At 52.9% G+C, this 24,753-nt stretch overlaps 1 protein-coding gene across 1 annotated transcript in view; it reads right to left on the reverse strand.

Annotated features, from left to right (window-relative positions):
• Window positions 1-23,687: 23,687 nt before the first annotated feature.
• The window catches only part of LOC139256017 (perforin-1-like), a 25,304-nt gene continuing 24,238 nt past the window's right edge, over window positions 23,688-24,753 (reverse strand). The window contains 1 exon segment of the mRNA XM_070874083.1: window positions 23,688-23,719. Within this exon segment, the coding sequence (XP_070730184.1) occupies window positions 23,688-23,719 (32 nt within the window).

The raw sequence follows: 24,753 nt of genomic DNA on the forward strand, positions 1-24,753 counted from the left end.
TGTGACACCCGGTCCCAGAGGGGGAAAGGACAGTGTATCTAACGCACTGTGACACCCGGTCCCAGAGGGGGAAAGGACAGTGTATCTAACGCACTGTGACACCCGGTCCCAGAGGGGGAAAGGACAGTGTATCTAACGCACTGTGACACCCGGTCCCAGAGGGAGGAAAGGACAGTGTATCTAACACACTGTGACACCTGGTCCTAGAGGGGGAAAGGTCAGTGTATCTATAGCACTGTGACCCCCGGTCCCAGAGGGGAAAAGGACAGTGTATCTAACGCACTGTGACACCCGGTCCCAGAGGAGGAAAGGACAGTGTATCTAACGCACTGTGACACGGTCCCAGAGGGGGAAAGGACAGTGTATCCAACGCACTGTGACACCCGGTCACAGAGGGGGAAAGGACAGTGTATCTAACGCACTGTGACACCCGGTCCCAGAGGGGGAAAGGACAGTGTATCTAACACACTGTGACACCCGGTCACAGAGGGGGAAAGGACAGTGTATCTAACGAACTGTGACACCCGGTCCCAGAGGGGGAAAGGACAGTGTATCTAACGCACTGTGACACCCGGTCCCAGAGGGGGAAAGGACAGTGTATCTAACGCACTGTGACACCCGGTCCCAGAGGGGGAAAGGACAGTGTATCTAACGCACTGACACTCGCTCCCAGAGGGGGAAAGGACAGTGTATCTAACGCACTGTGACACCCGGTCCCAGAGGGTGAAAGGCCAGTGTATCTAACAGACTGTGACACCCGGTCCCAGAGGGGGAAAGGACAGTGTATCTAACGCACTGTGACACCCGGTCCCAGAGGGGGAAAGGACAGTGTATCTCACGCACTGTGACACCTGGTCCCAGAGGGGGAAAGGACAGTGTATCTAACGCACTGTGACACCCGGTCCCAGAGGGGGAAAGGACAGTGTATCTAACGCACTGTGACACCCGGTCCCAGAGGAGGAAAGGACAGTGTATCTAACGCACTGTGACACCCGGTCCCAGAGGGGGAAAGGACAGTGTATCTAACGCACTGTGACACCCGGTCCCAGAGGGGGAAAGGACAGTGTATCTAACGCACTGTGACACCCGGTCCCAGAGGGGGAAAGGTCAGTGTATCTAACGCACTGTGACACCCGGTCCCAGAGGGGGAAAGGTCAGTGTATCTAACACACTGTGACACCCGGTCCCAGAGGGGGAAAGGACAGTGTATCTAACGCACTGTGACACCCGGTCCCAGAGGGGGAAAGGACAGTGTATCTAACGCACTGTGACACCCGGTCCCAGAGGGGGAAAGGACTGTGTATCTAACGCACTGTGACACCCGGTCCCAGAGGGGGAAAGGTCAGTGTATCTAACGCACTGTGACACCCGGTCCCAGAGGGGGAAAGGACAGTGTATCTAACGCACTGTGGCACCCGGTCCCAGAGGGGGAAAGGACAGTGTATCTAACACACTGTGACACCCGGTCCCAGAGGGGGAAAGGACAGTGTATCTCACGCACTGTGACACCCGGTCCCAGAGGGGGAAAGGACAGTGTATCTAACGCACTGTGACACCCGGTCCCAGAGGGGGAAAGGACAGTGTATCTAACGCACTGTGACACCCGGTCCCAGAGGGGGAAAGGACAGTGTATCTAACGCACTGTGACACCCGGTCCCAGAGGGGGAAAGGACAGTGTATCTAACGCACTGACACCCGGTCCCAGAGGGGGAAAGGACAGTGTATCTAACGCACTGTGACACCCGGTCCCAGAGGGGGAAAGGACAGTGTATCTAACGCACTGTGACACCCGGTCCCAGAGGGGGAAATGACAGTGTATCTAACGCACTGTGACACCCGGTCCCAGAGGGGGAAAGGACAGTGTATCTAACACACTGTGACACCCGGTCCCAGAGGGGGAAAGGACAGTGTATCTAACACACTGTGACACCCGGTCCCAGAGGGGGAAAGGACAGTGTATCTAACGCACTGTGACACCCGGTCCCAGAGGGGGGAAAGGACAGTGTATCTAACACACTGTGACACCTGGTCCCAGAGGGGGAAAGGTCAGTGTATCTAACGCACTGTGACACCCGGTCCCAGAGGGGGAAAGGTCAGTGTATCTAACGCACTGTGACCCCCGGTCCCAGAGGGGGAAAGGACAGTGTATCTAACGCACTGTGACACCCGGTCCCAGAGGAGGAAATGACAGTGTATCTAACGCACTGTGACACGGTCCCAGAGAGGGAAAGGACAGTGTATCTAACACACTGTGACACCCGGTCACAGAGGGGGAAAGGACAGTGTATCTAACGAACTGTGACACCCGGTCCCAGAGGGGGAAAGGACAGTGTATCTAACGCACTGTGACACCCGGTCCCAGAGGGGGAAAGGACAGTGTATCTAACGCACTGTGACACCCGGTCCCAGAGGGGGAAAGGACAGTGTATCTAACGCACTGACACCCGGTCCCAGAGGGGGAAAGGACAGTGTATCTAACGCACTGTGACACCCGGTCCCAGAGGGGGAAAGGCCAGTGTATCTAACAGACTGTGACACCCGGTCCCAGAGGGGGAAAGGACAGTGTATCTAACGCACTGTGACACCCGGTCCCAGAGGGGGAAAGGACAGTGTATCTAACGCACTGTGACACCCGGTCCCAGAGGGGGAAAGGACAGTGTATCTAACGCACTGTGACACCCGGTCCCAGAGGGGGAAAGGACAGTGTATCTAACGCACTGTGACACCCGGTCCCAGAGGGGGAAAGGACAGTGTATCTAACGCACTGTGACACCCGGTCCCAGAGGGGGAAAGGACAGTGTATCTAACGCACTGTGACACCCGGTCCCAGAGGGGGAAAGGACAGTGTATCTAACGCACTGTGACACCCGGTCCCAGAGGGGGAAAGGTCAGTGTATCTAACGCACTGTGACACCCGGTCCCAGAGGGGGAAAGGTCAGTGTATCTAACGCACTGTGACACCCGGTCCCAGAGGGGGAAAGGACAGTGTATCTAACGCACTGTGACACCCGGTCCCAGAGGGGGAAAGGACAGTGTATCTAACGCACTGTGACACCCGGTCCCAGAGGGGGAAAGGACTGTGTATCTAACGCACTGTGACACCCGGTCCCAGAGGGGGAAAGGACAGTGTATCTAACGCACTGTGACACCCGGTCCCAGAGGGGGAAAGGACTGTGTATCTAACGCACTGTGACACCCGGTCCCAGAGGGGGAAAGGTCAGTGTATCTAACACAGTGTGACACCCGGTCCCAGAGGGGGAAAGGACAGTGTATCTAACGCACTGTGACACCCGGTCCGAGAAGGGGAAAGGACAGTGTATCTAACGCACTGTGACACCCGGTCCCAGAGGGGGAAAGGACAGTGTATCTCACGCACTGTGACACCCGGTCCCAGAGGGGGAAAGGACAGTGTATCTAACGCACTGTGACACCCGGTCCCAGAGGGGGAAAGGACAGTGTATCTAACGCACTGTGACACCCGGTCCCAGAGGGGGAAAGGACAGTAACATAGAAACATAGAAACATAGAAACATAGAAAATAGGTGCAGGAGTAGGCCATTCGGCCCTTCTAGCCTGCACCGCCATTCAATGAGTTCATGGCTGAACATTCAACTTCAGTACCCATTCCTGCTTTCTCGCCATACCCCTTGATCCCCCTAGCAGTAAGGACCTCATCTAACTCCTTTTTGAATATATTTAGTGAATTGGCCTCAACAACTTTCTGTGGTAGAGAATTCCACAGGTTCACCACTCTCTGGGTGAAGAAGTTCCTCCGCATCTCGGTCCTAAATGGCTTACCCCTTATCCTTAGACTGTGACCCCTGGTTCTGGACTTCCCCAACATTGGGAACATTCTTCCTGCATCTAACCTGTCTAACCCCGTCAGAATTTTATATGTTTCTATGAGGTCCCCTCTCATTCTTCTGAACTCCAGTGACTACAAGCCCAGTTGATCCAGTCTTTCTTGATAGGTCAGTCCCGCCATCCCGGGAATCAGTCTGGTGAACCTTCGCTGCACTCCCTCAATAGCAAGAATGTCCTTCCTCAGGTTAGGAGACCAAAACTGTACACAATACTCCAGGTGTGGCCTCACCAATGCCCTGTACAACTGTAGCAACACCTCCCTGCCCCTGTACTCAAATCCCCTTGCTATGAAGGCCAACATGCCATTTGCTTTCTTAACCGTCTGCTGTACCTGCATGCCAACCTTCAATGACTGATGTACCATGACACCCAGGTCTCTTTGCACCTCCCCTTTTCCTAATCTGTCACCATTCTGATAATAGTCTGTCTCTCTGTTTTTACCACCAAAGTGGATAACCTCACATTTATCCACATTATACTTCATCTGCCATGCATTTGCCCACTCACCTAACCTATCCAAGTCGCTCTGCAGCCTCACAGCATCCTCCTCGCAGCTCACACTGTCACCCAACTTAGTGTCATCCGCAAATTTGGAGATACTACATTTAATCCCCTCATCTAAATCATTAATGTACAGTGTAAACAGCTGGGGCCCCAGCACAGAACCTTGCGGTACCCCACTAGTCACTGCCTGCCATTCTGAAAAGTACCCATTTACTCCTACTCTTTGCTTCCTGTCTGACAACCAGTTCTCAATCCATGTCAGTACACTACCCCCAATCCCATGTGCTCTAACTTTGCACATCAATCTCTTGTGTGGGACCTTGTCGAACGCCTTCTGAAAGTCCAAATATACCACATCAACTGGTTCTCCCTTATCCACTCTACTGGAAACATCCTCAAAAAATTCCAGAAGATTTGTCAAGCATGATTTCCCTTTCACAAATCCATGCTGACTTGGACCTATCATGTCACCTCTTTCCAAATGCACTGCTATGACATCCTTAATAATTGATTCCATCATTTTACCCACTACCGATGTCAGGCTGACCGGTCTATAATTCCCTGTTTTCTCTCTCCCTCCTTTTTTAAAAAGTGGGGTTACATTGGCTACCCTCCACTCCATAGGAACTGATCCAGAGTCAATGGAATGTTGGAAAATGACTGTCAACGCATCCACTATTTCCAAGGCCACCTCCTTAAGTACTCTGGGATGCAGTCCATCAGACCCTGGGGATTTATCGGCCTTCAATCCCATCAATTTCCCCAACACAATTTCCCGGCTAATAAGGATTTCCCTCAGTTCCTCCTCCTTACTAGACCCCCTGACCCCTTTTATAACCGGAAGGTTGTTCGTGTCCTCCTTCGTGAATACCGAACCAAAGTACTTGTTCAATTGGTCCGCCATTTCTTTGTTCCCCGTTATGACTTCCCCTGATTCTGACTGCAGGGGACCTACATTTGTCTTTACTAACCTTTTTCTCTTTACATATCTATAGAAACTTTTGCAATCCGTCTTAATGTTCCCTGCAAGCTTCTTCTCATACTCCATTTTCCCTGCCCTAATCAAACCCTTTGTCCTCCTCTGCTGAGTTCTAAATTTTTCCCAGTCCCCAGGTTCGCTGCTATTTCTGGCCAATTTGTATGCCACTTCCTTGGCTTTAATACTATCCCTGATTTCCCTTGATAGCCACGGTTGAGCCACCTTCCCTTTTTTATTTCTATGCCAGACAGGAATGTACAATTGTTGTAGTTCATCCATGCGGTCTCTAAATGTCTGCCATTGCCCATCCACAGTCAACCCCTTAAGTATCATTCGCCAATCCATCTCAGCCAATTCACGCCTCATACCTTCAAAGTTAGCCTTCTTTAAGTTCTGGACCATGGTCTCTGAATTAACTGTTTCATTCTCCATCCTAATGCAGAATTGCACCATATTATGGTCACTCTTCCCCAAGGGGCCTCGCACAACGAGATTGCTAATTAATCCTTTCTCATTACATAACACCCAGTCTAAGATGGCCTCCCCCCTAGTTGGTTCCTCGACATATTGGTCTAAAAAACCATCCCTTATGCACTCCAGAAAATCCTCCTCCACCGTATTGCTTCCAGTTTGGTTAGCCCAATCTATGTGCATATTAAAGTCACCCATTATAACTGCTGCACCTTTATTGCACGCACCCCTAATTTCCTGTTTGATGCCCTCCCCAACATCACTACTACTGTTTGGAGGTCTGTACACAACTCCCACTAACGTTTTTTGCCCTTTGGTGTTCTGCAGCTCTACCCATATAGATTCCACATCATCCAAGCTAATGTCCTTCCTAACTATTGCCTTAATCTCCTCCTTAACCAGCAATGCTACCCCACCTCCTTTTCCTTTTATTCTATCCTTCCTGAATGTTGAATACCCCTGGATGTTGAGTTCCCAGCCCTGCTCATCCTGGAGCCACGTCTCCGTAATCCCAATCACATCATATTTGTTAACATCTATTTGCACAGTTAATTCATCCACCTTATTGCGGATACTCCTTGCATTAAGACACAAAGCCTTTAGGCTTGTTTTTTTAACACCCTCTGTCCTTTTAGAATTTTGCTGTACAATGGCCCTTTTTGTTCTTTGCCTTGGGTTTCTCTGCCCTCCACTTTTCCTCATCTCCTTTCTGTCTTTTGTTTTTGCCTCCTTTTTGTTTCCCTCTATCTCCCTGCATTGGTTCCCATCCCCCTGCCATATTAGTTTAACTCCTCCCCAACAGCACTAGCAAACACTCCCCCGAGGACATTGGTTCCGATTCTGCCCAGGTGCAGACCGTCCGGATTGTACTGGTCCCACCTCCCCCAGAACCGGTTCCAATGCCCCAGGAATTTGAATCCCTCCCTGCTGCACCATTGCTCAAGCCACGTATTCATCTGAGCTATCCTGCGATTCCTACTCTGACTAGCACGTGGCACTGGTAGCAATCCCGAGATTACTACTTTTGAGGTCCTACTTTTTAATTTAGCTCCAAGCTCGTTAAATTCATTTCGTAGGAACTCATCCCTTTTTTTACCTATGTCATTGGTACCAACGTGCACCACGACAACTGGCTGTTCTCCCTCCCATTTTAGAATGTCCTGCACCCGCTCCGAGACATCCTTGACCCTTGCACCAGGGAGGCAACATACCATCCTGGAGTCTCGGTTGCGGCCGCAGAAACGCCTATCTATTCCCCTTACAATTGAATCCCCTATCACTATCGCTCGCCCACTCTTTTTCCTGCCCTCCTGTGCAACAGAGCCAGCCACGGTGCCATGAACTTGGCTGCTGCTGCCCTCCCCTGATGAGTCATCCCCCTCAACAGTACTCAAAGCAGTGTATCTGTTTTGCAGGGGGATGACCACAGGGGACCCCTGCACTACCTTCCTTGCACTACTCTTCCTGCTGGTCTTCCATTCCCTCGTTGGCTGTGGACCCTTCTCCTGCGGTAAGACCAACTCGCTACACGTGATACTCACGTCATTCTCAGCATCGTGGATGCTCCAGAGTGAATCCACCCGCAGCTCCAACTCTGCAACGCGGACCGTCAGTAGCCGGAGGTGGACACACTTCCCGCACATGTAGTCATCAGGGACACTGGTGTTGTCCCCGTGTTCCCACATGGTACAGGAGGAGCATATCACGTGACCGAGCTGTCCTGCCATGACTTAACCCTTAGATACACTTAAATTGCCGACAGTGTATCTAACGCACTGACACCTGGTCCCAGAGGGGGAAAGGACAGTGTATCTAACGCACTGTGACACCCGGTCCCAGAGGGGGAAAGGACAGTGTATCTAACGCACTGTGACACCCGGTCCCAGAGGGGGAAAGGGCAGTGTATCTAACGCACTGTGACACCCGGTCCCAGAGGGGGAAAGGACAGTGTATTTAACGCACTGTGACACCCGGTCCCAGAGGGGGAAAGGACAGTGTATCTAACGCACTGTGACACCCGGTCCCAGAGGGGGGAAAGGACAGTGTATCTAACACACTGTGACACCCTGTCCCAGAGAGGGAAAGGACAGTGTATCTAACGCACTGTGACACCCGGTCCCAGAGGGGGGAAAGGACAGTGTATCTAACACACTGTGACACCCTGTCCCAGAGAGGGAAAGGACAGTGTATCTAACGCACTGTGACACCCGGTCCCAGAGGGGGAAAGGACAGTGTATCTAACGCACTGTGACACCAGGTCCCAGAGGGGGAAAGGACAGTGTATCTAACGCACTGTGACACCAGGTCCCAGAGGGGGAAAGGACAGTGTATCTAACACACTGTGACACCCGGTCCCAGAGGGGGAAAGAACAGTGTATCTAACGCACTGTGACACCCGGTCCCAGAGGGGGAAAGGACAGTGTATCTAACGCACTGTGATACCCGGTCCCAGAGGGGGAAAGGACAGTGTATCTAACACACTGTGACACCCGGTCCCAGAGGGGGAAAGGACAGTGTATCTAACGCACTGTGACACCCGGTCCCAGAGGGGGAAAGGACAGTGTATCTAACGCACTGTGACACCCGGTCCCAGAGGGGGAAAGGACAGTGTATCTAACGCACTGTGACACCTGGTCCCAGAGAGGGAAAGGACAGTGTATCTAACGCACTGTGACACCCGGTCCCAGAGGGGGAAAGGACAGTGTATCTAACGCACTGTGACACCCGGTCCCAGAGGGGGAAAGGACAGTGTATCTAACGCACTGTGATACCCGGTCCCAGAGGGGGAAAGGACAGTGTATCTAACACAATGTGACACCCGGTCCCAGAGGGGGAAAGGACAGTGTATCTAACGCACTGTGATACCCGGTCCCAGAGGGGGAAAGGACAGTGTATCTAACGCACTGTGACACCCGGTCCCAGAGGGGGAAAGGACAGTGTATCTAACGCACTGTGACACCCGGTCCCAGAGGGGGAAAGGACAGTGTATCTAACGCACTGTGACACCCGGTCCCAGAGGGGGAAAGGACAGTGTATCTAACGCACTGTGACACCCGGTCCCAGAGGGGGAAAGGACAGTGTATCTAACACACTGTGACACCCGGTCCCAGAGGGGGAAAGGACAGTGTATCTAACGCACTGTGACACCCGGTCCCAGAGGGGGAAAGGACAGTGTATCTAACGCACTGTGACACCCGGTCCCAGAGGGGGAACGGACAGTGTATCTAACGCACTGTGACACCCAGTCCCTGAGGGGGAAAGGACAGTGTATCTAACGCACTGTGACACCCGGTCCCAGAGGGGGAAAGGACAGTGTATCTAACGCACTGTGACACCCGGTCCCAGAGGGGGAAAGGACAGTGTATCTAACGCACTGTGACCCCCAGTCCCAGAGGGGGAAAGGACAGTGTATCTAACGCACTGTGACACCTGGTCCCAGAGAGGGAAAGGACAGTGTATCTAACGCACTGTGACACCCGGTCCCAGAGGGGGAAAGGACAGTGTATCTAACGCACGGTGACACCCGGTCCCAGAGGGGGAAAGGACAGTGTATCTAACGCACTGTGACACCCGGTCCCAGAGGGGGAAAGGACAGTGTATCTAACACACTGTGACACCCGGTCCCAGAGGGGGAAAGGACAGTGTATCAAACACACTGTGACACCCAGTCCCAGAGGGGGAAAGGACAGTGTATCTAACGCACTGACACCCGGTCCCAGAGGGGGAAAGGACAGTGTATCTAACGCACCGTGACACCCGGTCCCAGAGGGGGAAAGGACAGTGTATCGAATGCACTGTGACACCCGGTCCCAGAGGGGGAAAGGACAGTGTATCTAACGCACTGACACCCGGTCCTAGAGGGGTAAAGGACAGTGTATCTAACGCACTGTGACACCCGGTCCCAGAGGGGGAAAGGACAGTGTATCTAACACACTGTGACACCCGGTCCCAGAGGGGGAAAGGACAGTGTATCTAACACACTGTGACACCCGGTCCCAGAAGGAAAGGACAGTGTATGTAACGCACTGTGACACCCGGTCCCAGAGGGGGAAAGGACAGTGTATCTAACGCACTGTGACACCCGGTCCCAGAGGGGGAAAGGACAGTGTATCTAACGCACTGTGACACCTGGTCCCAGAGGGGGAAAGGACAGTGTATCTAACGCACTGTGACACCAGGTCCCAGAGGGGGAAAGGAAAGTGTATCTAACGCACTGTGACACCCGGTCCCAGAGGTGGAAAGGACAGTGTATCTTACGCACTGTGACACCCGGTCCCAGAGGGGGAAAGGACAGTGTATCTAACGCATTGTGACACCCGGTCCCAGAGGGGGAAAGGACAGTGTATCTAACGCACTGTGACACCCGGTCCCAGAGGGGGAAAGGACAGTGTATCTAACGCACTGTGACACCCGGTCCCAGAGGGGGAAAGGACAGTGTATCTAACGCACTGTGACACCCGGTCCCAGAGGGGGAAAGGACAGCGTATCTAACGCACTGTGACACCTGGTCCCAGAGGGGGAAAGGACAGTGTATGTAACCCACTGTGACACCCGGTCCCAGAGGGGGAAAGGACAGTGTATCTAACGCACTGTGACACCCGGTCCCAGAGGGGGAAAGGACAGTGTATCTAACGCACCGTGACACCCGGTCCCAGAGGGGGAAAGGACAGTGTATCTAACGCACTGTGACACCCGGTCCCAGAGGGGGAAAGGACAGTGTATCTAACTCACTGTGACACCTGGTCCCAGAGGGGGAAAGGACAGTGTATCTAACGCACTGTGACACCCGGTCCCAGAGGGGGAAAGGACAGTGTATCTAACACACTGTGACACCCGGTCCCAGAGGGGGAAAGGACAGTGTATCTAACGCACTGACACCCGGTCCCAGAGGGGGAAAGGACAGTGTATCTAACACACTGTGACACCCGGTCCCAGAGGGGGAAAGGACAGTGTATCTAACACACTGTGACACCCGGTCCCAGAGGGGGAAAGGACAGTGTATCTAACGCACTGTGACACCCGGTCCCAGAGGGGGAAAGGACAGTGTATCTAACGCACTGTGACACCCGGTCCCAGAGGGGGAAAGGACAGTGTATCTAACGCACTGTGACACCCGGTCCCAGAGGGGGAAAAGGACAGTGTATCTAACGCACTGTGACACCCGGTCCCAGAGGGGGAAAGGACAGTGTATCTAACGCACTGTGACACCCGGTCCCAGAGGGGGAAAGGACAGTGTATCTAACGCACTGTGATACCCGGACCCAGAGCTACTTAAGGGGCTGTTCGAGAGCTTGGTCAAGGAGATGGGAAGGTTTAGGGAGGCAATTCGACAGCTGAGGGCCCGAGGAAGCGAAAGGCAAGGCCACCAATTGTGGACCGATGGAAATCAGGGGATGCGAAAGTGGGCAGTATTGGAGGAACACAGAGATCCCAGCCGACGTTTACAGGGGTGGGGGGGTGGAGGGTGCGAGCTGGGAGCGAGAGCCATGAATATAACAGGAGAGGAATTGTCCCTGAATGTGTTAACAGACAATAATAGCACTCAATGTCATCTCTCAGTTTTGGAGCAGAGCTTTGAAACAGATTGAAGTCCCAGATACACAGAGTGAGATTACCATCAAGTGGTGGTGATCGGGTACTGCAAGCATCTCCCTCGACACTGTCCCATCAAACACTCCCAGGGCAGGTACAGGGGGTTAGATACAGAGTAAAGCTCCCTCTACACTGTCCCATCAAACACTCCCAGGGCAGGTACAGCACGGGGTTAGATACAGAGTAAAGCTCCCTCTACACTGTCCCATCAAACACTCCCAGGGCAGGTACAGCATGGGGTTAGATACAGAGTAAAGCTCCCTCTACACTGTCCCATCAAACACTCCCAGGGCAGGTACAGGGGGTTAGATACAGAGTAAAGCTCCCTCTACACTGTCCCCATCAAACACTCCCAGGGCAGGTACAGCACGGGGTTAGATACAGAGTAAAGCTCCCTCTACACTGTCCCATCAAACACTCACAGGGCAGGTACAGGGGGTTAGATACAGAGTAAAGCTCCCTCTGCACTGTCCCATCAAACACTCCCAGGGCAGGTACAGGGGGTTAGATACAGAGTAAAGCTCCCTCTACACTGCCCAATCAAACACTCCCAGGGCAGGTACAGCACGGGGTTAGATACAGAGTAAAGCTCCCTCTACACTGTCCCATCAAACACTCCCAGGGCAGGTACAGCACGGGGTTAGATACAGAGTAAAGCTCCCTCTACACTGTCCCATCAAACACTCCCAGGGCAGGTACAGCACGGGGTTAGATACAGAGTAAAGCTCCCTCTACACTGTCCCCATCACACACTCCCAGGGCAGGTACAGGGGGTTAGATACAGAGTAAAGCTCCCTCTACACTGTCCCATCAAACACTCCCAGGGCAGGTACAGCACGGGGTTAGATACAGAGTAAAGCTCCCTCTACACTGTCCCATCAAACACTCCCAGGGCAGGTACAGGGGGTTAGATACAGAGTAAAGCTCCCTCTACACTGTCCCATCAAACACTTCCAGGGCAGATACAGCACGGGTTAGATACAGAGTAAAGCTCCCTCTACACTGTCCCATCAAACACTCACAGGGCAGGTACAGGGGGTTAGATACAGAGTAAAGCTCCCTCTGCACTGTCCCATCAAACACTCCCAGGGCAGGTACAGGGGGTTAGATACAGAGTAAAGCTCCCTCTATACTGTCCCATCAAACACTCCCAGGACAGGTACAGCACGGGGTTAGATACAGAGTAAAGCTCTCTCTACACTGTCCCATCAAACACTCCCAGGGCAGGTACAGCCCGGGGTTAGATACAGAGTAAAGCTCCCTCTACACTGCCCAATCAAACACTCCCAGGGCAGGTACAGCACGGGGTTAGATACAGAGTAAAGCTCCCTCTACACTGCCCCATCAAACACTCCCAGGGCAGGTACAGCACGGGGTTAGATACAGAGTAAAGCTCCCTCTACACTGTCCCATCAAACACTCCCAGGGCAGGTACAGCACGGGGTTAGATACAGAGTAAAGCTCCCTCTACACTGTCCCCATCACACACTCCCAGGGCAGGTACAGGGGGTTAGATACAGAGTAAAGCTCCCTCTACACTGTCCCATCAAACACTCCCAGGACAGGTACAGCACAGGGTTAGATACAGAGTAAAGCTCCCTCTACACTGTCCCATCAAACACTCCCAGGGCAGGTACAGCACGGGGGTTAGATACAGAGTAAAGCTCCCTCTACACTGCCCCATCAAACACTCCCAGGGCAGGTACAGCACGGGGTTAGATACAGAGTAAAGCTCCCTCTACACTGTCCCATCAAACACTCCCAGGGCAGGTACAGCACGGGGTTAGATACAGAGTAAAGCTCCCTCTACACTGTCCCATCAAACACTCCCAGGGCAGGTACAGGGGCTTAGATACAGAGTAAAGCTCCCTCTACACTGTCCCATCAAACACTCCCAGGGCAGGTACAGGGGGTTAGATACAGAGTAAAGCTCCCTCTACACTGTCCCCATCACACACTCCCAGGGCAGGTACAGGGGGTTAGATACAGAGTAAAGCTCCCTCTACACTGTCCCATCAAACACTCCCAGGGCAGGTACAGGGGGTTAGATACAGAGTAAAGCTCCCTCTACACTGTCCCCATCAAACACTCCCAGGGCAGGTACAGCACGGGGTTAGATACAGAGTAATGCTCCCTCTACACTGTCCCATCAAACACTCCCAGGGCAGGTACATGGGGTTAGATACAGAGTAAAGCTCCCTCTGCACTGTCCCGTCAAACACTCCCAGGGCAGGTACAGCATGGGGTTAGATACAGAGTAAAGCTCCCTCTACACTGCCCCATCAAACACTCCTAGGGCAGGTACAGCACGGGGTTAGATACAGAGTAAAGCTCCCTCTACACTGTCCCATCAAACACGCCCAGGGCAGGTACAGCACGGGGTTAGATACAGAGTAAAGCTCCCTCAACACTGTCCCCATCAAACACCCCCAGGGCAGGTACAGCATGGGGTTAGGTACAGAATAAAGCTCCCTCTACACTGTCCCATCATAACCCTCGATTAGATTCCAGCCTGTAACTCAGTCCCGGGTATCTATTATTCTATATATAAACCCCCCGAACCCCTTGATTAGATTCCAGCCTGGAACTCACTCCCGGGTATCAGTTATTTTATATATAAACCCCCCTGAACACCTCGATTAGATTCCAGCCTGTAACTCACTCCCGGGTATCTGTTATTCTATATATAAACCCCCCGAACCCCGCGATTATGTTCCAGCCTGTAACTCACTCCCGGGTATCTGTTATTCTATATATAAACCCCCCGAACCCCTCGATTAGATTCCAGCCTGTAACTCACTCCCGGGTATCTGTTATTCTTCATATAAACCCCCCGAACCCCTCGATTAGAATCCAGTCTGTAACTCACTCCCGGGTATTTGTTATTCTTTATATAAACCCCCGAACCCCTCGACTAGATTCCAGTCTGTAACTCACTCCCAGCTATCTGTTATTCTATATATAAACAACCGAACTCCTCGATTAGATTCCAGCCTGTAACTCACTCCCGGGTATCTGTTATTCTATATATAAACCCCCCCGAACCCCACGATTAGATTCCAGCCTGTAACTCACTCCTGGGTATCTGTGATTCTATATATAAACCCCCCCCGAACCCCTCGATTAGATTCCAGCCTGTAACTCACTCCCGGGTATCTGTTATTCTACATATAAACCCCCCGAACCCCTCGATTAGATCCCAGCCTGTAACGCACTCCCGGGTATCTGTTATTCTACATATAAACCCCCCGAACCCCTCGATTAGATCCCAGCCTGTAACTCACTCCCGGGTATCTGTTATTCTATATATAAACCCCCAAACCCCTCGATGAGATTCCAGCCTGTAACTCACTCCCGGGTATCTGTTATTCTATATATAAACCCCCCGAAACCCTCGATTAGATTCCAGCCTGTAACTCACTCCCGGGTATCTGTTATTCTACATATAAACCCCCCGAACCCCTCGATTAGATTCCAGCCTGTAACTCACTCCCGGGTATCTGTTATTCTACATATAAACCCCCCGAATCCCTCGATTAGATTCCAGCCTGTAACTCACTCCCGGGTATCTGTTATTCTATATATAAACCCCCCCGAACCCCACGATTAGATTCCAGCCTGTAACTCACTCCCGGGTATCTGTTATTCTACATATAAACGCCCTGAACCCCTCGATTAGATTCCAGCCTGTAACTCACTCCCGGGTATCTGTTATTCTATATATAAACCCCCCTGAACCCCTCGATTAGATTCCAGTCTGTAACTCACTCCCGGGTATCTGTTATTCTATATATAAACCCCCCTGAACCCCTCGATTAGATCCCAGCCTGTAACTCACTCCCGGGTATCTGTTATTCTATATATAAACCCCCCTGAACCCCTCGATTAGATTCCAGTCTGTAACTCACTCCCGGGTATCTGTTATTCTACATATAAACGCCCTGAACCCCTCGATTAGATTCCAGCCTGTAACTCACTCCCGGGTATCTGTTATTCTATATATAAACCCCCCTGAACCCCTCGATTAGATCCCAGCCTGTAACTCACTCCTGGGTATCTGTTATTCTATATATAAACCCCCCGAACCCCTCGATTAGATTCCAGCCTGTAACTCACTCCCGGGTATCTGTTATTCTACATATAAACCCCCCGAACCCCACGATTAGATCCCAGCCTGTAACTCACTCCCGGGTATCTGTTATTCTACATATTAACCCCCCAGAACTCCTCGATTAGATTCCAGCCTGTAACTCACTCCCGGGTATCTGTTATTCTACATATAAAACCCCCGAACCCCTCGATTAGATCCCAGCCTGTAACTCACTCCCGGGTATCTGTTATTCTACATATAAACCCCCCGAACCCCTCGATTAGATCCCAGCCTGTAACTCACTCCCGGGTATCTGTTATTCTATATATAAACCCCCGAACCCCTCGATTAGATTCCAACCTGTAACTCACTCCCGGGTATTTGTTATTCTATATATAAACCCCCGAACCCCTCGATTAGATCCCAGCCTGTAACTCACTCCCGGGTATCTGTTATTCTATATATAAACCCCCAAACCCCTCGATGAGATTCCAGCCTGTAACTCACTCCCGGGTATCTGTTATTTTATATATAAACCCCCCTAAACCCTCGATTAGATTCCAACCTGTAACTCACTCCCGGGTATCTGTTATTCTATATATAAACCCCCGAACCCCTTGATTAGATTCCAGCCTGTAACTCACTCCCGGGTATCTGTTATTCTACATATAAACCCCCCGAACCCCTCGATTAGATTCCAGCCTGTAACTCACTCCCAGGTATCTGTTATTCTACATATAAACCCCCCTGAACCCCTCGATTAGATTCCAGTCTGTAACTCACTCCCGGGTATCTGTTATTCTACATATAAACGCCCTGAACCCCTCGATTAGATTCCAGCCTGTAACTCACTCCCGGGTATCTGTTATTCTATATATAAACCCCCCTGAACCCCTCGATTAGATCCCAGCCTGTAACTCACTCCCGGGTATCTGTTATTCTATATATAAACCCCCCGAACCCCTCGATTAGATTCCAGCCTGTAACTCACTCCCGGGTATCTGTTATTCTACATATAAACCCCCCGAACCCCACGATTAGATCCCAGCCTGTAACTCACTCCCGGGTATCTGTTATTCCACATATAAACCCCCCGAACTCCTCGATTATATTCCAGCCTGGAACTCACTCCCGGGTATCTGCTATTCTACATATAAACCCCCAAACCCCGCGATTAGATTCCAGCCTGTAACTCACTCCCGGGTATCTGTTATTCTATATATAAACCCCCGAACCCCTCGATTAGATTCCAGCCAGTAACTCACAACCGGGTATCTGTTATTCTATATATTATCCCCCGAACCCCTCGATTAGATTCCAGCCTGTAACTCACTCCCGGGTATCTGTTATTCTACATATAAACCCCCCGAACCCCTCGATTAGATTCCAGCCTGTAACTCACTCCCGGGTATCTGTTATTCTACATATAAACCCCCCGAACCCCTTGATTAGATTCCAGCCTGTAACTCACTCCCAGGTATCTGTTATTCTATATATAAACCCCCCGAACACCTCGATTAGATTCCAGCCTGTAACTCACTCCCGGGTATCTGTTATTCTATATATAAACCCCCCGAACCCCTCGATTAGATTCCAGCCTGTAACTCACTCCCGGGTATCTGTTAGTCTATATATAAACCCCCCGAACCCCTCGATTAGATTCCAGCCTGTAACTCACTCCCGGGTTTATGTTATTCTATATATAAACCCCCCGAACCCCTCGATTATATACCAGTCTGTAACTCACTCCCGGGTATCTGTTATTCTATATATAAACCCCCCTGAACACCTCGATTAGATTCCAGCCTGTAACTCACTCCCGGGTATCTGTTATTCTATATATAAACCCCCCGAACCCCTCGATTAGGTTCCAGTCTGTAACTCACTCCCGGGTATCTGTTATTCTATATATAAACGCCCCGAACCCCTTGATTAGATTCCAGCCTGTAGCTCACTCCCGGGTATCTTTATTCTATATATAAACCCCCCGAACCCCTCGATTAGATTCCAGCCTGTAACTCACTCCCGGGTAACTGTTATTCTATATATAAACCCCCCGATCCCCTCGATTAGATCCCAGCCTGTAACTCACTCCCGGGTATCTGTTATTCTATATATAAACCCCCCGAACCCCTCGATTAGATTCCAGCCTGTAACTCACTCCCGGGTATCTGTTATTCTATATATAAACCCCCGAACCCCTCGATTAGATTACAGCCTGTAACTCACTCCCGGGTATCTGTTATTCTATATATAAACCCCCGAACCCCTCGATTAGATTACAGCCTGTAACTCACTCCCGGGTATCTGTTATTCTATATATAAACCCACGAACCCCTCGATTAGATCCCAGCCTGTAATTCACTCCCGGGTATCTGTTATTCTATATATAAACCCCCCGAACCCCTCGATTAGATCCCAGCCTGTAACTCACTCCCGGGTGTCTGTTATTCTATATATAAACCCCCCGAACCCCTCGATTAGATTCCAGCCTGTAACTCACTCCCGGGTATCTGTTATTCTATATATAAACCCCCGAACCCCTCGATTAGATTCCAGCCGAGGGTGTTGCGCACACTGCTGGTTGAAAGAATATCCAGACGCCAAGTTGGCCTTACCCTTGAACAACTTAATTCTCCCTATTTCCCCTCCATCCTTTCACTATTGTAATATCTTGGTGCCTCACCATCAGTCTTATTGAACTTCCCATTCCTGAGTGAGCGAGGGAGTCTGATCTCCATCGTCCCTTGATTGCTTCAAAGTCCAAAAATCTCTCCACCTCAGCGTTGAAAATAGAAAGATGAATGACAGACTTGCATTTCTATAGCGCCTTTCACGACCACCCGACATCCCAAAGCGCTTTACAACCAATGAAGTACTTTTGGAGTGTAGTCACTGTTGCATTGTGGGAAACGCCAATTTGCGCACAGCAAGCTCCCACACACAGCGATGTGATAATGACCCAGATAATCTGTTTTTGTTATGTTGATTGAGGGATAAATATTGGCCCCAGGACACCGGGGAGAACTCCCCCTGCTCTTCTTCCAAATAGTTCCATGGAACTAGTCGGTGCAGACAGGGCTTCGGTTGAACGTTTCATCCGAAAATGGCACCGCACTGTCGGAGGGGCAGTACTGAGGGAGCACCGCACTGTCGGAGGGACGGTACTGAGGGAGTGCCGCACTGTCGGAGGGGCAGTACTGAGGGAGCGCCGCACTGTCGGAGGGGCAGTACTGAGGGAGCGCCGCACTGTCGGAGGGGCAGTACTGAGGGAGCACCGCACTGTCGGAGGGACAGTACTGAGGGAGTGCCGCACTGTCGGAGGGGCAGTACTGAGGGAGTGCCGCACTGTCGGAGGGGCAGTACTGAGGGAGCGCCGCACTGTCGGAGGGGCAGTACTGAGGGAGCGCCGCACTGTCGGAGGGGCAGTACTGAGGGAGCACCGCACTGTCGGAGGGACAGTACTGAGGGAGTGCCGCACTGTCGGAGGGGCAGTACTGAGGGAGTGCCGCACTGTCGGAGGGGCGGTACTGAGGGAGCGCCGCACTGTCGGAGGGGCAGTACTGAGGGAGCGCCGCACTGTCGGAGGGGCGGTACTGAGGGAGCGCCGCACTGTCGGAGGGGCGGTACTGAGGGAGCGCCGCACTGTCGGAGGGGCGGTACTGAGGGAGCGCCGTACTGCGCTGTCGGAGGGGCAGTACTGAGGGAGTGCCGCACTGTCGGAGGGGCGGTACTGAGGGAGTGCCACACTGTCGGAGGGCAGTACTGAGGGAGCACCGCACTGTCGGAGGGGCGGTACTGAGGGAGCGCCGTACTGCGCTGTCGGAGGGGCAGTACTGAGGGAGTGCCGCACTGTCGGAGGGGCAGTACTGAGGGAGTGTCGCACTGTCGGAGGGGCGGTACTGAGGGAGTGCCGCACTGTCGGAGGGCAGTACTGAGGGAGCACCGCACTGTCGGAGGGGCGGTACTGAGGGAGTGCCGCACTGTCGGAGTGGCAGTACTGAGGGAGTGCCGCACTGTCGGAGGGGCGGTACTGAGGGAGTGCCGCACTGTCGGAGGGGCAGTACTGAGGGAGCGGCGCACTGTCGGAGTGGCGGTACTGAGGGAGCACCGCACTGTCGGAGGGGCGGTACTGAGGGAGCACCGCACTGTCGGAGGGGCGGTACTGAGGGAGTGCCGCACTGTCGGAGGGGCAGTACTGAGGGAGTGCAGCACTGTCGGAGGGACAGTATTGAGGGAGCGCCGCACTGTCGGAGGGGCAGTACTGAGGGAGCGCCGCACTGTCGGAGGGGCAGTATTGAGGGAGCGCCGTACTGTCGGAGTGGCGGTACTGAGGGAGCGCCGCACTGTCGGAGGGGCAGTATTGAGGGAGCGCCGTACTGTCGGAGTGGCGGTACTGAGGGAGCACCGCACTGTCGGAGGGGCGGTACTGAGGGAGCACCGCACTGTCGGAGGGGCGGTACTGAGGGAGTGCCGCACTGTCGGAGGGGCGGTACTGAGGGAGCGTCGTACTGTCGGAGGGGCAGTACTGAGGGAGTGCCGCACTGTCGGAGGGGCAGTACTGAGGGAGTGCCGCACTGTCGGAGGGGCAGTACTGAGGGAGCGCCGTACTGTCGGAGTGGCGGTACTGAGGGAGCACCGCACTGTCGGAGGGGCGGTACTGAGGGAGCACCGCACTGTCGGAGGGGCGGTACTGAGGGAGTGCCGCACTGTCGGAGGGGCGGTACTGAGGGAGCGTCGTACTGTCGGAGGGGCAGTACTGAGGGAGTGCCGCACTGTCGGAGGGGCAGTACTGAGGGAGCGCCGCACTGTCGGAGGGGCAGTACTGAGGGAGCGCCGTACTGTCGGAGGGGCGGTACTGAGGGAGCACCGCACTGTCGGAGGGGTAGTACTGTGGGAGCTCCGCACTGTCGGAGGGGCAGTACTGAGGGAGCTCCGCACTGTTGGAGGGGCAGTACTGAGGAAGCGCCGCACTGTCGGAGGGGCAGTACTGAGGGAGCGCCGCACTGTCGGAGGGGCAGTACTGAGGGAGCACCGCACTGTTGGAGGGGCAGTACTGAGGGAGCCCCGCACTGTCGGAGGGGCAGTACTGAGGGAGCGCCGCACTGTCGGAGGGGCAGTACTGAGGGAGTGCCGCACTGACGGAGGGGCAGTACTGAGGGAGTGCCGCACTGTCGGAGGGGCAGTACTGAGGGAGCGCCGCACTGTCGGAGGGGCAGTACTGAGGGAGTGCCGCACTGTCGGAGGGGCAGTACTGAGGGAGTGCCGCACTGTCGGAGGGGCAGTACTGAGGGAGCGCCGCACTGTCGGAGGGGCAGTACTGAGGGAGTGCCGCACTGTGGGAGGGGCAGTACTGAGGGAGTGCCGCACTGTCGGAGGGGCAGTACTGAGGGAGCGCCGCACTGTCGGAGGGGCAGTACTGAGGGAGCGCCGCACTGTCGGAGGGGCACTACTGAGGGAGTGCTGCACTGTCGGAGGTGCCGTCTTTCGGATGAGACGTTAAACCGAGGCCCCGTCTGCTCTCTCGGGTGGATGTAAAAGATCCCGGGGCACTATTTGGAAGAAGAGCAGGGGGAGTTCTCCCCGGTGTCCTGGGGCCAATATTTATCCCTCAACCAACATAACAAAAACAGATTATCTGGGTCATTATCACATTACTGTGTGTGGGAGCTTGCTGTGCGCAAATTGGCTGCCGCGTTTCCCACAATACAACAGTGACCGCACTCCAAAAAGTACTTCATTGGCTGTGAAGCGCTTTGGGACGTCCGGTGGTCGTGAAAGGCGCTATATAAATGCACGTCAGTCTTTCTTTAAGACCCTCCTTAAAACCAACCTCTATGGCCAAGCACGCGATCACCTGCCCAAATATCCCCTGATGTGGCTCGATGTCACAGTTTGTTTGATCAGCGACTCGGGATGTTGAAGGCGCTATGTAAACGTAAGTTGCTGTTGGAGGAGGTTACAGAGAGGCGGGGGGGGGGTTGAGGGGTGGGGGGGCTGAGGCCAGGCAGAGAGGGAACATCAGAACATAAGAATTGGGAGCAGGAGTCGGCCATTCGGCCCCTCGAGCCTGCTCCGCCATTCAATGAGATCACGGCTGACCTTCGACCTCAACCCCACTTTCCCGCCCGATCCCCATATCCCTCGATTCCCTTAATATCCAAAAATCTATCGATCACAACCTTGGATATACTCAAAGACTGAGCCTCCACAGCCCTCTGGGGCAGAGAATTCCAAAGATTCACCCCGCTCTGAGTGAAGAAATTCCTCCTCATCTCAGTCCTAAATGGCCGACCCCTGACCCTGAGACTGTGTGACCCCTGGTTCTAGACTCCCCAGCCCCGGGGGGGAAACACCCTCCCTGTATCTACCCTGTCAAGCCCCTGTAAGTATTGTGAGTGTTTCAATCAGATCCCCTCTCATTCTTCTAAACTCCAGAGGAGGATGCTAAGAGGCTGCAGGGTGACTTGGACAGGTTAGGTGAGTGGGGCAAATGCATGGCAGATGCCGTATAATGTGGATAAATGTGAGGTTATCCACTTTGGGGGCAAAAACAGGAACGCAGAATATTATCTGAATGGCGGCAGATTAGGAAAAGGGGAGGTGCAACGAGACCTGGGTGTCATGGTACATCAGTCATTGAAAGTTGGCATGCAGGTACAGCAGGCGGTGAAGAAGGCAAATGGTATGTTGGCCTTCATAGCGAGAGGATTTGAGTACAGGAGCAGGGAGGTCTTATTGCAGTTGTACAGGGCCTTGGTGAGGCCACACCTGGAATATTGTGTTCAGTTTTGGTCTCCTAATCTGAGGAAGGACATTCTTGCTATTGAGGGAGTGCAGCGAAGGTTCACCAGACTGATTCCCGGGATGGCCGGACTGACATATGAAGAAAGACTGGATCGACTAGGCTTATATTCACTGGAATCTATAAGAATGAGAGGGGATCTCATAGAAACATATAAAATTCTGACGGGACTGGACAGGTTAGATGCAGGAAGAATGTTCCTGATGTTGGGGAAGTCCAGAACGAGGGGTCACACAGTCTAAGGATAAGGGGTAAGCCATTTAGGACCGAGATGAGGAGAAACTTCTTCACCCAGAGAATTGTGAACCTGTGGAATTCTCTACCGCAGAAAGTCGTTGAGGCCACTTCATTAGATATATTCAAAAGGGAGTTAGATGTGGCCCTTACGGCTAAAGGGATCAAGGGGTATGGAGAGAAAGCAGGAATGGGGTACTGAGGGAATGATCAGCCATGATCATATTGAATGGTGGTGCAGGCTCGAAGGGCCGAATGGCCTACTCCTGCACCTATTTTCTATGTTTCTAGAGAATATCGGCCCAGTCTACTCAATCTCTCCTCATCGGACAATCCCCCCCCCCATCCCAGGAATCAGTCTGGTGAACCTTCGCTGCACTCCCTCAATGGCAAGTGTCATGTATCCAGACATGTTGACTGCCTGTACTGTTACCTACGGTGCGCCACCAGAGGGCACTGCAGTGGGAGACCTGGAGCTTACCTGTACAGGTGTGCCTGGCCTCGTGTAACAGGCGGGCCGCCAGGTGTGAGCCTCACTCTCGAGTTCTCAATAAAGGACTGAGGTCACTCCGGTTCAATGGCAACACGTTGCCTTGTGGACTCGTTACCAGAGCATCGAAAGATGTAACAGCGATATGTCCTTCCTTCGGTCAGGAGACCAGAACTGTGCACAATACTCCAGGTGTGGCCTCACCAGGGCCCGGTATAATTACAGTAAGACGTCTTTACTCTTGTACTCAAAGCCTCCTGTAATAAAGGCCAACGAACCATTAATCGCTTGCTGTACCCGCGTGTTAACTCTCAGTGATTGGGATACAAGGACAACCCAGGTCCCTCTGAACACCGACATTTCTCAACCTCTCTCGCCGTTTATACAGTACTCTGCTTTTCTATTTGCCCTCCCAAAGTGGACATGTTCACGTTTTCCGCACATGATATTCCCTCTGCCGTGCCCTTGACCGCTTATGTAGTCTGCCGCTATCCCCCTTGAAGTGGCCTTGCATGCTCCTCGCAGCTCACATTCCCACCTGGCTTTTGTCTCATCGGGCCGTGAGAAATCGTGCATGCGACTCGCAAGTACCTGACCCGCGTTCAATAAACCTCAGCCAGTCAATCACACTGAAACAGCTTTAATTGCACTTCATTGCTTATCCAGCCAAAATCATGGCGACATTTGCAACTGTGTCGGCATAAAAACAGATGATATATTATTTTATACACAGTACGTGCGAGAAAGACCAGCTTTTAAACTCAGGGCTCCAGTTTGTGCCTTCGAATTCACCCTGTTACATCCTGTTCACAGCCCCCACCCCACCCCCGAGACCCTTAAATAGATTCTGCACTGTCCTCACACCCAGCGTACCAGCACAGAGGGAGGGCTGACTGATAGGACTCTCTGTAATGGGGAGAGACTGCCCATCAGGGACCCCTTTTATAGAGGGAGTCTCCCCATCAGGGACCCCTTTTATAGAGAGTCTCCCCATCAGGGACCCCTTTTATAGAGGGTCTCCCCATCAGGGACCCCTTTTATAGAGGGTCTCCCCATCAGGGACCCCTTTTATAGAGAGTCTCCCCATCAGGGACCCCTTTTATAGAGAGAGTCTCCCCATCAGGGACCCCTTTTATAGAGGGTCTCCCCATCAGGGACCCCTTTTATAGAGGGTCTCCCCATCAGGGACCCCTTTTATAGAGGGTCTCCCCATCAGGGACCCCTTTTATAGAGGGAGTCTCCCCATCAGGGACCCCTTTTATAGAGAGTCTCCCCATCAGGGACCCCTTTTATAGAGGGTCTCCCCATCAGGGACCCCTTTTATAGAGGGAGTCTCCCCATCAGGGGTCCCTCGGGGCAATGTGTGATGGGATCAGTGGGATAGGGGAGCGGGGTTAGGGAGGAGCTGTTAGCGAAGGCCGTGCTGACGTTAGTGGGTGGAAATTCAGCCATGGGGTGCGCTGCTCCTGATCCGTGGCCAGTGACCGTCCCACCAAGCCCAACCCTCCGGCCAGAGAGCGCAGCTCTGCACGGGCACGATGCACTCCATGGTGGAATAGCCGACCAGGCTCATGGACCTTCAGGTCGGGGTGGGTGGCAGATAATTGAGTCCGAAGACAGTTCTGGAGCGGTGTGGGGGAAGGGGGGGGGCGTGGAGAGGAGGGAGAAGGTCCCTTTGGAGGCAAGTGGAAGGAGTTACAGATGAGGGGTATCAGGTAAGGGGG

This window comes from Pristiophorus japonicus, unplaced genomic scaffold, assembly GCF_044704955.1.
Source record: "Pristiophorus japonicus isolate sPriJap1 unplaced genomic scaffold, sPriJap1.hap1 HAP1_SCAFFOLD_673, whole genome shotgun sequence".
Classification (NCBI taxonomy): Eukaryota; Metazoa; Chordata; class Chondrichthyes; family Pristiophoridae; genus Pristiophorus; species Pristiophorus japonicus.